The sequence below is a fragment of the Lepus europaeus genome, chromosome 16, assembly GCF_033115175.1.
Source record: "Lepus europaeus isolate LE1 chromosome 16, mLepTim1.pri, whole genome shotgun sequence".
Taxonomy (NCBI): Eukaryota; Metazoa; Chordata; class Mammalia; order Lagomorpha; family Leporidae; genus Lepus; species Lepus europaeus.
The window spans coordinates 15,721,536-15,737,069 of NC_084842.1; the positions used below are offsets into that span (position 1 = coordinate 15,721,536).

General features: G+C 48.0%; 1 protein-coding gene across 6 annotated transcripts in view; it reads right to left on the reverse strand.

Annotated features, from left to right (window-relative positions):
* Nucleotides 1-2,598: 2,598 nt before the first annotated feature.
* Nucleotides 2,599-15,534, reverse strand: part of DLC1 (DLC1 Rho GTPase activating protein) — a 432,547-nt gene continuing 419,611 nt past the window's right edge. For all 6 annotated transcript variants that reach the window (XM_062213382.1, XM_062213381.1, XM_062213384.1 and 3 more), the window contains 8 exons: nucleotides 14,170-14,329; nucleotides 13,847-14,045; nucleotides 11,142-11,355; nucleotides 9,465-9,579; nucleotides 8,029-8,247; nucleotides 7,144-7,361; nucleotides 5,989-6,162; nucleotides 2,599-4,981 (listed from right to left, as the gene is read on the reverse strand). In XM_062213382.1, coding sequence (XP_062069366.1) covers nucleotides 4,861-4,981; nucleotides 5,989-6,162; nucleotides 7,144-7,361; nucleotides 8,029-8,247; nucleotides 9,465-9,579; nucleotides 11,142-11,355; nucleotides 13,847-14,045; nucleotides 14,170-14,329 — 1,420 coding nt within the window. In that variant the 3' untranslated portion in view covers nucleotides 2,599-4,860. The remainder of the gene's footprint in view (nucleotides 4,982-5,988; nucleotides 6,163-7,143; nucleotides 7,362-8,028; nucleotides 8,248-9,464; nucleotides 9,580-11,141; nucleotides 11,356-13,846; nucleotides 14,046-14,169; nucleotides 14,330-15,534) is intronic.

The window sequence follows — 15,534 nt, forward strand, 5'->3', positions numbered from 1 at the left end:
TACACACAGACTTGTACATTCCATTTCAAATATTCAAATTGCTAGACAGAGTTTAAGTCTTTCAAGCATCAACCTGAAACGAGAGTTTTGCCTGCTACTTCTCTCGACCTCTTCATTAGTTCAGTAAGAGAGCCAGAAACACTCAATATCTTTGGGATCCTAATGTGCTGATTTTTGCTGTGGACTGAGTTTCCCAGTTTATCCTAATTCTGAAGCAGAGGCCATGGTGGACTGGCTTTTACTGGGAAATTTCTTTTTTTAAAAAAATATTTATTTATTTATTCAAAAGTCACAGTTACATAGAGAGAGCAGAGGCAGAGAGAGAGATAGAGAGATAGAGAGAGAGATAGAGAGAGGTCTTCCATCTGGTGGTTCACTCCTCAGATGGCCGCAACAGCCAGAGCTACCCCAATCTGAAGCCAGGTGCCAGGAGCTTCCTCTGGGTGTCCCACGTGGGTGCAGGGGCCCAAGGACTTGGGCCATCCTCCACTGCTATCCCAGGCCACTGCAGAGAGCTGGATCAGAAGAAGAGCAGCCGGGTCTCGAACCGGCACCCATATGGGATGCTGCCGCCTCAGGCCAGGGCCTCAACCCATTGCACCACAGCCCTGGCCCCAAATTTCTCTTAATTAGAGGAAGATGAGCACATTGAAGGTGGCAGGGAGCAGTGTCCCAGACTGGAATCACCATTTCTGGCTCTTAAAGAGTATGAAAAAGGAGCAGAAATGGCACGAAGACACATGAACACAGCTATTCATTCCCACATGCATATAACCTTCTCCTCTTTCTCCATACCCCTAATCAGTGTTGCAAAGTACCAATTTTAGATCATTATAAATTTTGAGACTTTTCAAAAACTTGTCTCCGCAGCCCTAAAATACAACTGTCTCTTAAAAGATCATTTAGTTTTGTGTCTTTTCCAATTCTATCCACAAATTGGTAGATAGGATGCTTTTCGTTTAACAATTACCTGAGCTTTGTTAAGACAATAGCTGGCCCTTCAGGTGCCTACGAACTTGGGCAGCATCCCCATCCTCACTTCTTTATTGTCGGAGGGCAGATTTTAATCTTGCCATGTTGTCTGCTTCATCCTGGAAGCCTTATGTATTGATCAGCAACTCAGGACTTCACAGCTCTTTGATTAACTAAAATACTGGGTATTCAGATCTAAAATATTTGGATCTGTATACAGCTCTTAAGAAACCAGGTCTGGAAGCAGAATCAAATGTTAAGTCTTTGGTGTATGTATGTGCCTTTTAAAAAAATTTCGTGGGACCAGCACAGTGGTATAGCAGGTAAAGCTGCCGCCTGCAGTGCCAGCACCCCTTTTAGGCACCGGTTCAAGTCCTGGCTACTCCATTTCTGATCCAGCTCTCTGCTATGGCTTGAGAAAGCAGTAGAAGATGACCCAAGTCCTTGGGCCCCTGCACCCCTGTGGGAGACTCAAGAGAAGCTCCTGGCTCCTGACTGGCACAGCTCCAGCCATTGCGGCCAACTGGGGAGTGAACCAGAAGATGGAAGACCTCTCTGTCTCTACCTCTCTCTCTCTCTCTCTGTGCCTCACTTTGACTCTCAAATAAATAAATATTTTTAAAAATTTCGTGTGGTTGGTTATTTCTCCTTTCTGTGCCTAAACACAGAACATTTGACATCAAATGGTATGCAAGATGTGAGGCTGGTTCAAATTCCACCACAGGGAACTCTTTAATGTAGAACTCTTTAATGTAGAATGTAGCCACAGTATCTATGTCACCTTTGTCAGTTAAAATTTAAGAACCCTTAAGGTTTCACAATTTATGTCACCCTTTTCAGTTCAAACTGTAAGATTCCTTTAAGTTTGTTTTTGAGATTTTTATTTGAGAGGCAGCATTACAGAGGGAGAGACAGAGCACAAGATCTTCCATCCACTGGTTCACTCCCCAGATGTTCGCAATGCCCAGAGCTGGGTTAATCTGAAGCCAGGAGTCAGGAGCTTCTTCCAAGTCTCCCACATGGGTACCCAGGCACAAGCACTAGGGCCATCTTCCACTGCTTTCCCAGGCCATTAGCAGGGAGCTGGATCAGAAGTGGAGCAGCCAGGACTTGAACCAACACCCATAAGGGATGCTGGCGCCGCAGGTGGAGGATTAATCTACCATGCCACAGTGTCGGCCCTCAAGATTCCTTTAAATCTTTCTAGAGGCTCAAATTGTGGTATAGCGCTTTAAGCCACAGCCTGTGATGCTGGCATCCCATATGAACACCGACTGGGTCGAGTCCCAGCAGTTCTTCCAATCCAGCTCCCTGCTAATGTGCCTGAAAAAACAGCAATGACCCGGGTGCTTGGGCCCTTGCCACCTATGTGGGAGACCCAGATGGGATTCCTGGTTGGCTGTTGGGGCCATTTAGGGGAGTGAACCAGTGGGTGGAAGATCTCTTTATGTGTAACTGCCTTTCAAATAAACAAACAAATCTTTAAAAAAAAAAAAAAAACACCACTGATTTGTAATCTCTGTGCTCTCAAAGTGGGCAAGGGGCAGCCAAGTGAGAGTTGAAGACAGAAGGCATTCTGCAGCCTCTTCCCTTTGAAATAACACAAGCTAATTCAGTCCATTTGATTTAGGAAATAATAAATTTATTAGGTGCCTACAAGTACAGAATACGGAACGCTGCAGCAGGGGATTATCAAGATGTGTAGGAATTGTGCTCTGCCCTCAAAGAGCTTACAATCTAGGCAATGCGTCAAGTAAGGCGTGGTGATAGGGCTTCAGGTGACCAAGCAAAATTCATCCTTTGAATTCCTGTTAAATCCTTTCCACAGGAGAGCCAAACAGTAGGAGAGATCTTTTGTGCAAGCAAGCCGTGACCTTGGCTTTGCACTGCAGCACCTCTCTCAGCACGCTTCCCCAAGGGGCCCTTCCTGAACCTTTCCCAGCGTTTCCTGTTTGCTCCGTTGCAGCCTGGCCGTGGAATGGTTACAGTCCAACTTTTTCTTCAACGAATTCACCTTCTGATTTTCGCTGACGCTACAGTGCTGCGCTTTGCAATCTGTGGTTTTAAGGGAGTGAGTGATGCAAAACAAAGGAAAGCAGGCCAGACGTTTCCCTTCCTTTAAACATTTAATAGTGCACGTACTGACTATATTCTGTACAGATATAAAGCAAGTTATAAACCTCTTCCTTTATTTATTTTTTTCCCATTTAGACTGTATTTATGTAAAGTGTATTTACAGTAGGGAGGGGGAAAAGCCTTGAGGTACAAAACCCAAAAGAATATCTGAGGTATAAATACAAGGATATTTTAAATAATAATCTTTATCATGCTTTATCTATGTTTCAAAGCACAGTGGACATGTGTACATGTTTCTTAATAGAATGGTATATACAACATACAATCTTATAAACCCAGAAGCCATCAAATTGAATATACAAGTATATCTTCATGAAGAGGAGCACTGATATTCAAAAATACTCAAATTGTAAAGCTCTAACCTGACCCCCCCATTCTTCAAATAACCTTTGAAATAACACTGACAACGGTAACTAAATTATAACAAAATAAAAATCCTTCTTACAACTCTCATTCATACATTATTCACTTCTGATCCATACAAAATAAATTTATTAATACTGTCTCGAGTCAATCTTTATCATTACAGTAAAACCTGTAGAAAGACCGCCCTTCAAAAAAAAAAAAAACACCAAAAAACCTGTACTTTTTTTTAAAAACTAAAGAGTACTACCTTCCATTACCGCTAAAATATATTTCAAGGGCACTTTTAAGGAAAAGATAAAGAAAAAACACAAGAGAGACAAAACAAAATGTCCTAAGACCAGAAAACCTTTTTGCTGATAAGGATAAACCCAATTAATAAACATGTGTGGCTTTCAGGAAAGCTGCTAACAGTAACTAAAAAAGGAAAACCCTCATGGCTGAGTTAAATTTACAGGGATTTCCTTAAGACAGCTTTCTCTGTTCCATCCATAATGTCACAAAGCATTTCTGTTACAAACACAAAAACGGCGAGAATTTCAGCAGACAAAAAGTTTCGATGCTTGCTCCAGGAGTAACTGTTAAAGAGTCTTTAGCTTTTATATCTCAATCCAAAAGAAGAAAACAAAGGACAAAACCCTGTGGTTTAGCCAGCAAGAGGGCAGGGACAGAGCTAACCTATACTAGTTAAAAGTTCAGCTCTCTTTGCAATGAGATCTCAAAACAAAGTGTTTGAAAATGGGCCTACAGTTAGTTTTAAGGTCAAGAAAAGGTTGGTTGGGGAAGGAATATGCTTAACAACAGGGGACAAAAACAATATCTGGACAAGGGGGTTGGGTCCCCTTCCCGGATGAATCCCTGGGCAGTCAGATACTCCAGGTCAAACTGAACCTGATACATCAATGTCCTTCTTGGAGGCGTCTCAGTGTGCCAGACACTGCATTACGACTTTCACATCTATGCCATTCAACCAGCAACAAACACACATCCAAATTTCTCTGTGCAAACCCTGCTCTGCTCGTGAGAGTACCAACTCTTCCAGTGGATACACCAGTCCCTCCACACATGCAAATACAATGACATAGGTACACAAGAGAAGGAAACATCCTCACCATCTTTCACAATGTACTTAAAGAGTTTTGCTTCTCAGAAGCAATTTGAATAAGAATACAAATGCAATTTTTTTTTTTTTTTTGCACAGTCATATATATTCCAGTCAAGGTCTATAACACAGACCTTAAACAATCAGGAAGCAGCTTTGAAAGTGTTAACAAATTGCTATAGTCCATGTCTACACTCCAACTTAGACACGGAAGCCACTCTTCCAAGGACCGATAGGTTCTCGAAACCAGCATCTGGGTGGTGGACACAGTTGCTTTGCTTCAATAATCACCTGGATTTGCCGTCTTTGTAGTCAGTGCTCTGATTACTGAAGGAGTCTCGGATTTTCACCACTTCCGCTGCACACAAATGTCCAAAAGATTTTGTGTACCACTCTGGCATGTGGCCCCTGTAGCAGAAAAGAAACACAGAGAATTACCAATGTTAGAAAGCACTCAGAGAACCTCAAAAGAGTTCTGAACACAATTCCATTCTTCAAAATAAAAAATTATTGATGTATTGAGAGAGAGAGAGAGAGCGAGAGCTCACTCCGTGGATGCCTGCACCATCTGGGACTGGAACAGCCTGAAGCCAAAAGCGTGGAGTGTAAACTAGGTCTCCCGTGGAGGCAGCAGGGACCCAAGCACCCGAGTTGTCACCTGCTCTCTCCCAGGAACGTACAGCAGGGAACAGAGCCTGGTGATGTACCCAGGCACCCCACCTGGCAGCTTAATGGCTAGGTCAAACACCCCCCGCCAGTTCTATTTCTTGAAGAGCCTCATGTATGTATACAAAGATTATTCTTATCCCCAGGTTAGTCTCCGGCTTGTCCATTGCATATTTAGAAGCAGGAGTGTCTCCAGGAACAACATACTGAGATAGAGTGAAACTGTTTAGGAAAAGCTTTGGTGGATCAGGTGGCTCTTTGGAGAACCTCCAACTTGTCAAGATTTCAAATGAGGATTTAACACAAGAGCTTGCTTAAAAATAAAGTTTCCAGATTTTTTTTTTTTTTTGAGTCTGTATTTCTGTACTTCATTCATGTTCTGATTGAATACATGTTCGCTTATGGCCTAATCAGCTGTTAAAGCGCATGTCACACTCTTCAAATGCTTCTGAAGGTAAAATAAGAAACATCTGCTTGCTGGTTCAAAGGCACAGAATACATCATTTCCTGTGGCTTCAAATTCATGGCACAACCACCTTATTTGCACTGCATTAGTGTCCCATTTCCTAAGGGATCCAAAGCAGGAAGTGGTGCCCGAACAAGCAATGAACACAATGATGTTACCCACAAGCACCTGTCTTCATGCAGCCCCTGTATATGGTGCTGCCTTGGTCACTTAAGCAGTCATGCTGAGCAGCAGATACAAAGCCTGCATCTCAACACGTCAGAAAGTCAGGATCGGAACGTACCTCAGATCAGCTCTGCACATGTAGGTGAGTTTGGATTTTCCTGGCCCGCAGGGTTCCATCAAATACCTGGATAGGAGCACATTAACCCTCACGCCCACCACAGGTGCCCGGTCGTGGTCCACGGAGGTGAGCAACAGGGCACAGGCTCCTTTGGGTAAATTAGTTCTCCACGTTCTGCGAAGGCAAAACCAGGAGGAGAAAAAGATGGGATTTCCCGGAAGCCAGATGGAAAATGCTGCCCCACTCCTACAAGAGGCAGCTGCTGGGCCAGGCCCAGGGCTCAGGCCGTGTGACTCAGGCCTGGGTAAGTGGCAGCCCCTTAACCACTGTCCCCAGACTCCCAGGGAAGTCATTCTGCACCGAGCCACTCCTACAGAGCGTAACGTGTACAGTCACCTCTTCAAAAACAGAACCAATCTCAAAGGCAGCTGACAACCATTTTGTTTCACAAAAATGTGAACGCGGGCATGCAAAGGAACAGTGCTGTGTCGGCAAAGTTCTGGACACATCATGTGAACCTGCAGCTGGTGCGGTGAGTTAAGCTGGTTTGAGTCCCAGCTGCTTTGCATCCTATCCAGGCCCCAGCTAATGCACCTGGGAAGGCAGCAGAAGATGGCCCAAGTCCTTGGGACCCTGTCACCCACCTGGGAGACCCGCATGGAGTTCCCAGCTCCTGGATTCACCCTGGCCCAGACCTGAAGTGAACCAGTGGGTGGAAGATCTGCCTCCTGCCCCCGCCTGCACCCCTTCTCCCCAACTCTGAAATAAATAAATCTTTAATGAAAAAAAAAAAGAGTGACTTTCCTCAAAGATTTTACGGATTACATAAGTCAGCCTTGACCACATCTCACTTGGGATCCAAATGTTATTTCCTGGCTCATTGACTCGCTAGCTGTTTCTAACGAGAAAATCTCTCCTAAAAGGGGCAAAACTCCGCGACCAGAGAGCAGCAACATTTGAATGTGCCTGTCTGTCTGAGCTCAGGGCCCAGAGGGGAACCATTTGCAGTGAGCAAAGTTCTGCTGGAGTCAAAGCAGGTGCACCCTGTGTGTGTGTAGAAGACCGTTATTTTTCTGAGGGCACACGTTCTGTTTTACATAACACTGCCGTCTCGTAAGGTGCCGCCCCTGCTGCCAACCATCTGGGAGCTCTTACCTCAACACAACGTAGTCCCGGGCAGGGTGGGGCGCCATGCTGTTTTGCACATACTGGTAAATTTCCGTTTGGCTGTCCAGAATTTCAATCACTTTTGAATCCAACAGGTCTACGTCCCAGAGGTGCTGCTCCTTCAGCAGGCGCTTCAAGATGTCCTCGGGTGCAGCAGGGACTTCGATGGTTGCCCTCCAAAGCCTCAGAGGGGGTCCTTCACTCACCTACAGAGGGAGCATCCATGGCTCAGTGCGAAGACAATCCCTACACACCTAGACCTGGGCACTGCGCTCCCCGAGCTTGTTCAGAAGCGAGCCAGAAGGGCGACAGAAAAGCTGGGGTCAGGTCTGGTCAAAAGCATTGCATGATTCCTGGGTCCCCAGCAGGGTGAACGTAATGAAGACCATGCACCCCAAAGCCAGCATGGCCACCCCACGGCTCTCACTGTTTCTGCTTATGATGGTGGCAACAGTGACATTGGCAGTGCTGCCCGTGGATCCAGCACGCTGAGCCAGGCTGGACGCCTGTGCCCTGGAAGGGGTTTTCAGTCCTCACCAGCTGACTTCTCCCCCAGGCGCTCCTGACCCAATTTACAGAGAACCATGCCTGCCGTAAGATGCCCATAAGCTTGACACCGTGAGTAAAACGTTCCGGGGAACTCCAGGGTGATGCTGTGGGACCCAGGGATCTCCCCAGAAGCAGTGTGACACCCCCTCCTGGGTTAGAGGACTGCCCGTCCTCACCTGTGGCACCCGCCCTGACTCAGGGGCTCTGAGTCACCTGCTGCCCAGCTCTGCTAGACAGAAGGGCCTGGGCTACTCCCAGATGCCACGGAGCCCACGGCTGGACAGAGCCTGGCGCCCACTGGCCAACCCCAGGGAGAAGGCTCACCTTCTTGTAGGACAGCTCGGCCTGCTCAGCGGTGGGGTGGCTGACCCATCCTTTAAACTTCTCCTTGATCTCTTTGAACAGGCCGTCCATGCAGTCCTGGAGGAAGTGCTTGTAGTCAGCGGCCTCCTCGCTACCCAGGCGTCCCAGTGCTTCCAGCGTGAGCGGCTTCAGCTCTTGCTCCGTATAGGAATTACGACACCGGCTCATTTCCTCGGGAACCTGTGAGGCACACGAGGGGCACAGCAGGTGAGCTCACCTGCACGTGTTTCTCAGTGTCCAACAGCTGAAGTGGCAGGGCAGAGACTGTCATGGGGATAGAAACGGACCACCTCTGGGACCAGCGCTGTGGCATGGCGGGTAAAGCCGCCGCCTGTGGTGCTGGCATCCCATGTGGGCGCTGGCTGCTCCACTTCCGATCCAGTTCTCTGCTATGGCCTGGGAAAGCAGTAGACAATGGCCCAAGTGCTTGGGCCCTGCACCTGGTGGGAGACCCAGGGGAAGCTCCTGGCTCCTGGCTTCAGATTGGCGCAGCTCCGGCCACTGCAGCCAATTGGGGAGTGAACTAGCAGATGGAAGATCTCTCTCTCTCTCTCTCTCTCTCTCTGTCTCTCCCTCTTTCTGTGTAACTTCGACTTTCAAATATATATATAAAGAAATGGACCACCTTCATGAAGGTAACTTTAAAAACTCATTCTCAGGGCCAGCGTTGTGACACAGAGGGTTAAACCACTGCTTGAGGTGACAGCATTCTAAATCAGAGCGCCAGTTCAAGTCCCTGTTGCTCTGCCTCCAATCCAACTCCCTGCTAATGCACCTGGGAAAGCAGCAGAAGATGGCTCAAGTACATGGGCCCCTACCACCCATGTGGGGACCCAGATGGAGTTCCAGGCACCTAGCTCCTGGACCACCATCAGCCACTGCAGCCATCTGGGGAGTGAACCAGCAGATGGAAGACCTCTCTCTCCCTCTGTTTCTCCCTCTCTCTCTTTCACGCTACCTTTCAAATTAAATAAACCAAAAACAAACAAACAAACAAAAAACCCCACTTATTCTTGGGTAAGGCATTCATTTATGGAAAATCAGAATATTAATCCAGGCCGCTTTCTCCTTCACAGAATTTTCGTTCCAGACAATTTATTGCGCTGGCATTTTAAGTACAGGGATATGAAGCAGGCAATTTCATTAGACATGAACTCTGAGTTTATCCATATGTCCAAGTGAGACATCCTCAGGGCACTAGCCTATGCCATGTCCAGCTGGGAGAGGTTCTTCCAGTCAGGTGTGAACCAGTCTCAAGCCCAATTCAGTCCCTGCACACCTGCACCTGCACCTCCACCTCCACCTGCACCTGCACCTCCACCTGCACCTGCACCTGCACCTGCACCTCCACCTCCACCACCACCTCCACCACCTTCACCGTCTTCCCAGCGCCTTACCTGGAAGAGCTTCTTGCACTCGGCAATCATGTGGGCCAGACCTTGAGTGGCAGCTAAGTTCTCATTCAAATCCTTCTGATCTGGTTTGCCCACACTCTGTTTACGCTGCATTACCCTAGGGAGAAGGAGTGAGAGAAGGGAATGATTCAAGTGTTTCAAACACTTTCAACCAAGGTACGGATCAAGAGAAACTCCACAGAGAGAGCGAACCGTTTCGCTGGGGCCTATCTGTTGTTAAGTGGTTCAAGAGAGCTTTTGACTGCGGTTGCCAGGGTTCTCAGAGTTTTATCAACAACACATAAAGAAAACATTAAAGAGACCGGCTTTTAATGAGATCCAGGCTACTTAAAGCCGGCTTGCTAAATAGGTTCCTATTTTAAACAGAGCCCTGTGTGCGCAGTGGGAGCCAGGGGAAGCTAATGGGACCTGTTAGGTAAACAGCAGCCCCTCCTACAAGTGAGGGATAAATCTATTGTTTCCCAGAGGTTTTGTTTTAAGCTTATCTGAACTCTGTCATCTGCTCACCTCCAGTTCTCTATCCCATTAAGGGCTGAGAAGGCCCCAGTAGGCTATCTGAGCATCACGGCCTTTCAGAAGCAAGGCTAACTTCAGCCAGCACAACCAGGCCCCCTATCTCTAGCTGGGCAACAGGCGGTGACTTCAAAAAGTTTGTGGAAAAGCTACTGATAGATAAGTTTAAACTTTTTTGAAATCCACGTGTAATTTTTCCATACTATGTATTCCCCGTGCACTTTTAATAATGACAAAACTGCATGAACTGCAAACATGGTTTGCACCAAAATATACTTATGTTTTAATTCCATTTCCCCACAAACTTTGTGAAGTTCCCTTAGGGCTGAGGAAAAGGGGCAGGTCACACGGTGGCTAGTTCCTCACTCAGCCATCAGAAGGTGTGAACTCTCTCTGTACATAAGGAGCTCACACTGGCTCTGCCTCTGCTCCCGCTCAGACATGGGCACGGCACCTACTTAAAGCAACTGCTTGGCCGGCGCCGCAGCTCACTTCTCTAATCCTCCACCTGCGGCGCCGGCACCCCAGGTTCTAGTCCCGGTTGGGGCACCAGATTCTGTCCCGGTTGCTCCTCTTCCAGTCCAGCTCTCTGCTGTGGCCCAGGAAGGCAGTGGAGAATGGCCCAAGTGCTTGGGTTCCTGCACCCGTGTGGGAGACCAGGAGGAAGTACCCAGCTCCTGGCTTCGGATCGGCATAGCGCCGGCCGTAGCGGCCACTAGGGGAGTGAACCAACAGAAGGAAGACCTTTCTGTCTCTCTCTCTCTCACTGTCTATCTCTGGCCAAAAAAATAAAAAAAAGCAACTGCTTAAGCCTCATTCTCTTCCAATGGGAAACAGACTCTCAGTTTCCTTTGCTAGCAGAGGCATGATGACATTATGACGATGACATCATCATGATATCACTGGTCTTGCCCCAGTGATACCTGCTGTGGCAATGGCCACCTCAGAGTGCTCCCTCTCCTATCTTGGAGGGAACCAGGTTGTTTTAGACAGTGATGCCCTTGGGGCTGAAGCGAAGTTGGCAGAAGCCAGGGAGGTGGCCTATTTCAGGTAGGAACCCAGCAAAGCCATAGTGACAGCCCCAGAAGGAACGGTGGGCTGCTCAGTCTGAGGACCACCTAGGCCCGCCCTCCCTCTCTGCCCTACCTTGGAGACGAGTTCTCTCTCTTCAGGGTGTTGAGGTGGAAGAGGGACGGCGCTAAGCACACGGCCAGGTTGGTGGGCGTCATCTGGTTTTCTTTCACGGCTGCTGTGACATCGCTCAGGAAATACAGAAGGGTCTGCAGGACCTCCCGGTTCTCGTCCGGCAGCAGCATGATGGCGGCCTTGATGGCCTGGAGGCGCTGTTCCTTGGGCACATCTGCGCGACAGGGCATCGCCCCATCAGTGTGGTGCTTCCCCACACACGCAGGCACGTGGTCCCAAAGCAAAGATCACATCAACCGCCTCCGCCCCAAATGAACGAGTGTGCAGAGCGCCTACTAGAGGTCAGCAAGGGAAGGGCTGTGGGAAGGACACCAGCTCCCCACCCACAGGCAGTTCCTGCCTTGGGGAGGACTGAACAATTTGAAATTTTTTAAAAATGTATTTACTTATTATAAGGCAGAGTTGCAGAGAGGAAGGGAGACACACACACACACACACAGATCTTTCGTTCACTGGTTTACCCCCCAAACAGCTACAATGACTCACACAAGGCCAGGCCAAAGTCAGAAGCCTGAACTCCAGCCACGTCTCCCACACGGGTGCAGGGGCCCAAGCACTTGAGCCATCATCTGTTGCTTCCCAGGCACATTAGCAGGAAGCTGGAATGGAAGTGGAGCAGCTGGGGCTCGAACCAGATCCCTTATGGGATGTTGGTGTTACAGGCAGTGGCTTAACCTTCTGTGCCATAATGCCGGCCCCAGGAGTGAACAACTTTAAACCTACCTCAGAGTTCACCTCTGCAGGTTGCCTGCTCTTTCAGTTTATAGAAAAGACTTTTCTAAGAACTTTGAAAAAAGTTTTTAAAGAAAATTTATTTTAGAGGCAGAGAGACAGAGAAAAGAAACACTGAGAAAGAGAGAGAGAGAACATTGCTGTTAGTGTCTACATTCTGTAAATGCCAAAGCCAGGAACTCCATCTAGGTCTCCCACGTGAGTGGCAGGAACCCAATCACTTAAAACCATCACTGCTGCCTCCCAGGGGTCTCCATTATCAGGAAACTGGAGTCTGGAGTCAGAGCTGGGTATCAAACCCACGTAACTCTGATGTAAGACAGGCCAAACCCCCACACCTAAACACTCTTTAAAAACCCCCTAATTTACAAATCCTAGTTATTGAAATCATTACATACTTAATGAAAAATTTATATTTGTACAATGTTTCAATGAAGAATTCATATATGTACAAGAGGATCAGAACTGAGACCTCTGAGCCTATAGAACAAAACTGTTCAGTGTCTTTGGGGACATTTCACAACTTTAACCAATCTGTTCATTCTTGAAATGGGCAAAGTAAGTTGCTAAAACATTCAGTCCATTTAAATATTAGCTTAAGTCTTAGACTGTATACCAGAGGTGATTGTTATGCACATAACATATGCACATACAGAGAAATACAAATAATCTCACAAGATAATTTACATGGAGAAAACGCTGAATCTAACCTTCCAGTCTCCTTCACTGGGCAAATCTTTGAAAAAAGCATGTGGTGGAAAAAGCAAGTCACTTCAGTGCAGCTCCATAGGACTGACTGATTAAACAGCTCCATGGTTACAACACATAACAAATACCTCGGTGGGGAAAATGTGACCTGTGTTTTCACAAAATATGAAAGGATGAAACCAATAATGAAATAATCCAGACCAGTTCCATTTCTCATAAAACAAGGGCCCTTGCGCCAGTTCTACAGACAGGCTGCGCGCTAAGAGAAGCGAGAAGCTGCTTTTAAGTTACACTGCTGCCATACCACATCGCGCCAAGGAAAACACGCGGCTGGGAAAGCTATGAGCCTGATCTTGATCATTAATTTAGACAACTGTTTGCTTTAAGCTTTACTTAAAAGTGAGAAGGGCATGGGTATTGTTTTCCCAAGTATTTCTGGCAGAGACCGGGATGAATAACAGAAAGAGATTATTTATGCATTTTACGGCAGGATGAAACACACAGACACCTGTGAAATTTTAAATACAGCAGCCCTGCTGTGGGGACGTGAAGCCCCTGAGATTTCCAGACAAGGTGGCCAGAGCCAGGGATCTCGGTACCTGCTCTCTATCTCAGCCTCTCGGGTAACACTGCCGTAGAAACGAACGAAAGGACAAACTGCAAAACGTACAACTCCTTCAGGAATCAGGAACTGATGGGGAAGAGGGAAACTTATTTTTGTGTCCGGCAGTAAGTACACAGAAATTTGTTCTACAAACAACGGGGCAGGGAAAGACCCGACGGCATGTGCTTCCCAGAGGTCACCACAAGGCCCTGTTGTCGGAAGGATGACTTCACAGGAAGCCCCGAGCTTCGGTTGGTCCTGCTTCACCCCAGTGCCAACAGTGTTAACATCAAATACTTCTAGGAGCAGGCATTTGGCGCCATGGTTAAGCTGCTGCCTGGGATGCCCGCATTCCATATGGGAGTGCCTGGGTTCGAGTCCTGGCTCTGCTCCCAAGTTCAGCTTCCCACTCATGTGTGCCCAAGGAAAGAACAGCTGAGCACTCAAGTGGCTGGGTCCCCGCCACCCACGTGGGAGACCCCGATTGAGTTCCTGGTCCCTGGTTTCTGCCCAGCTCTGTAGCCGGGGCTATGGCAGGCCTTTGAGGAGGGAAGCAGTGGTTGGAAGGTCTCTCTCTTATTTTGTTTAAAAGAACACTTACATTGGTAGATCTGTAGAAAGGTTTCTGAGAGTTTGTTCGTCATCAGTGGCTCAGGAAGATCTCGAAAATACTGCTTCAACATGTCTGCCACGTCGTACGCGGACTGCCCTTCGTAGCTGACACAGTCTACGGCGCTCTCATTCATCTGGCGCAGCGCCTGAATCCGGGACTTGACACCAGATTTCCTGAAGAGCCCCACCTGTCGGAAGGAACAGAACAAAACGAGGCATTGAGCGCTGGGATGCAAACAGCGTGTTCACCACAAGACTGGGAGGAGCAGGTGTCTGTGCCCCCATCGCTAAGCAGGACCCCTGCAGGCTCACCTGGTCCAGACAATGGTTTCGGAGGTAGCGCATGGCCTGCTGGATGCTCTGAGGCAGGGGCTGTCCTGTACGCTGCACGTTCACCGTCAGAGGGACCCCGAACACACTCCGGTCCTTGTAGTCTGGAACCTTGATCCTTTTCATGAACTTGGGCACAGCCCTGTTTAAAGAACACGGGGGCCACAGGAGACAGGTTCACTCGCCTGTTAGTACTTGTCCTCCTGAGCAGGTAAACTCTGAGGGCTCCAAGACCGTGCTAATCCCAGGGCTACGTGAAGCTGGACAAAATCAAATGACCGTTTCAGCTCCTTAGGTGTACCAGCCACGTCCAAGTGCTCACTAGCCGCCTGTGGCCACAGTGGAGTGGGCAATGCAGACCATCCCCTCCCTCCATCACAGGCTGTTCTACTGGACAGAACTGGGACCAAGGGGCCCACCCACATCGCCTCGGCGAGGCTGTCCTTGCAGTACCCTCGAGAATTAGGGGTCTATGGTCTTTTTTTTTTGGTTTAGGTATCCAAGACTGAGTACTTACTATTTATTACTACAGTGGGATAGGATTCACATTAACTATACTCTTATTTTTTTTAAATTATCTTTATTTGAAAGGCAGCTGCCGAGAAAGATCTTCCATCTGCTGGTTCATTCCCTAAATGGCCCCAAAAGCTGAGGCTGGGCCAGGAGCCAGGAGCTTTACTTGGGTCTCCCACATCGGTGAGAGGGACCCAAGTTCTTGGGCCACCATCTACTGCTTTCCTAGGCGCACCAGCGGGGAGCCGGATCAGAAGAGAAGCAGCTTGGACTTATACGGTATGCCTGTGATGCAGACAGAAGCGTGCCCTGCTGTGCCACAGTGCTGACTCTGGGCCTACGGTCTTAAGGGAGCTGATGAACTCCCTTATAAAACAGTGGAGGAGGGGGCTGGCGCCATGGCGTAGAAGGTTAAGCCTCTGCCTGCGGTGCCGGCAAGTCCCAGCTGCTCCACTTCTGATCCAGCTCCTTGCCAATGTACCTGGGAAGGCAGTGGAAGATGGCTTGGTGTGGGCCCCTGCACCCATGTGGGAGGCCCAGAAGAAGCACCTCGCTCCTGGTTTCAGCTTGGCCATTTGGGGAGTGAACCAGCGGATAGAAGAGCTCTCTGTCCCTCTCTCCTCCTTTCCTCCCTTCTCCCTCTCTCTGCCTTTCAAATAAATACATTAATCTTAAAAAACAAACAAACAAACAAAAAAAAAACCACATAAACAGTGGTAGAGGAAGGAACAGAAGCAAAAAACAAGATGAAACACCTCAATTAGGTGCTTCTAGTAGAGTTTGAAAAGCAAGTTCCTTTTTGTCCTGGGAAAGGAACCTCTCTGGGTTCTTGAT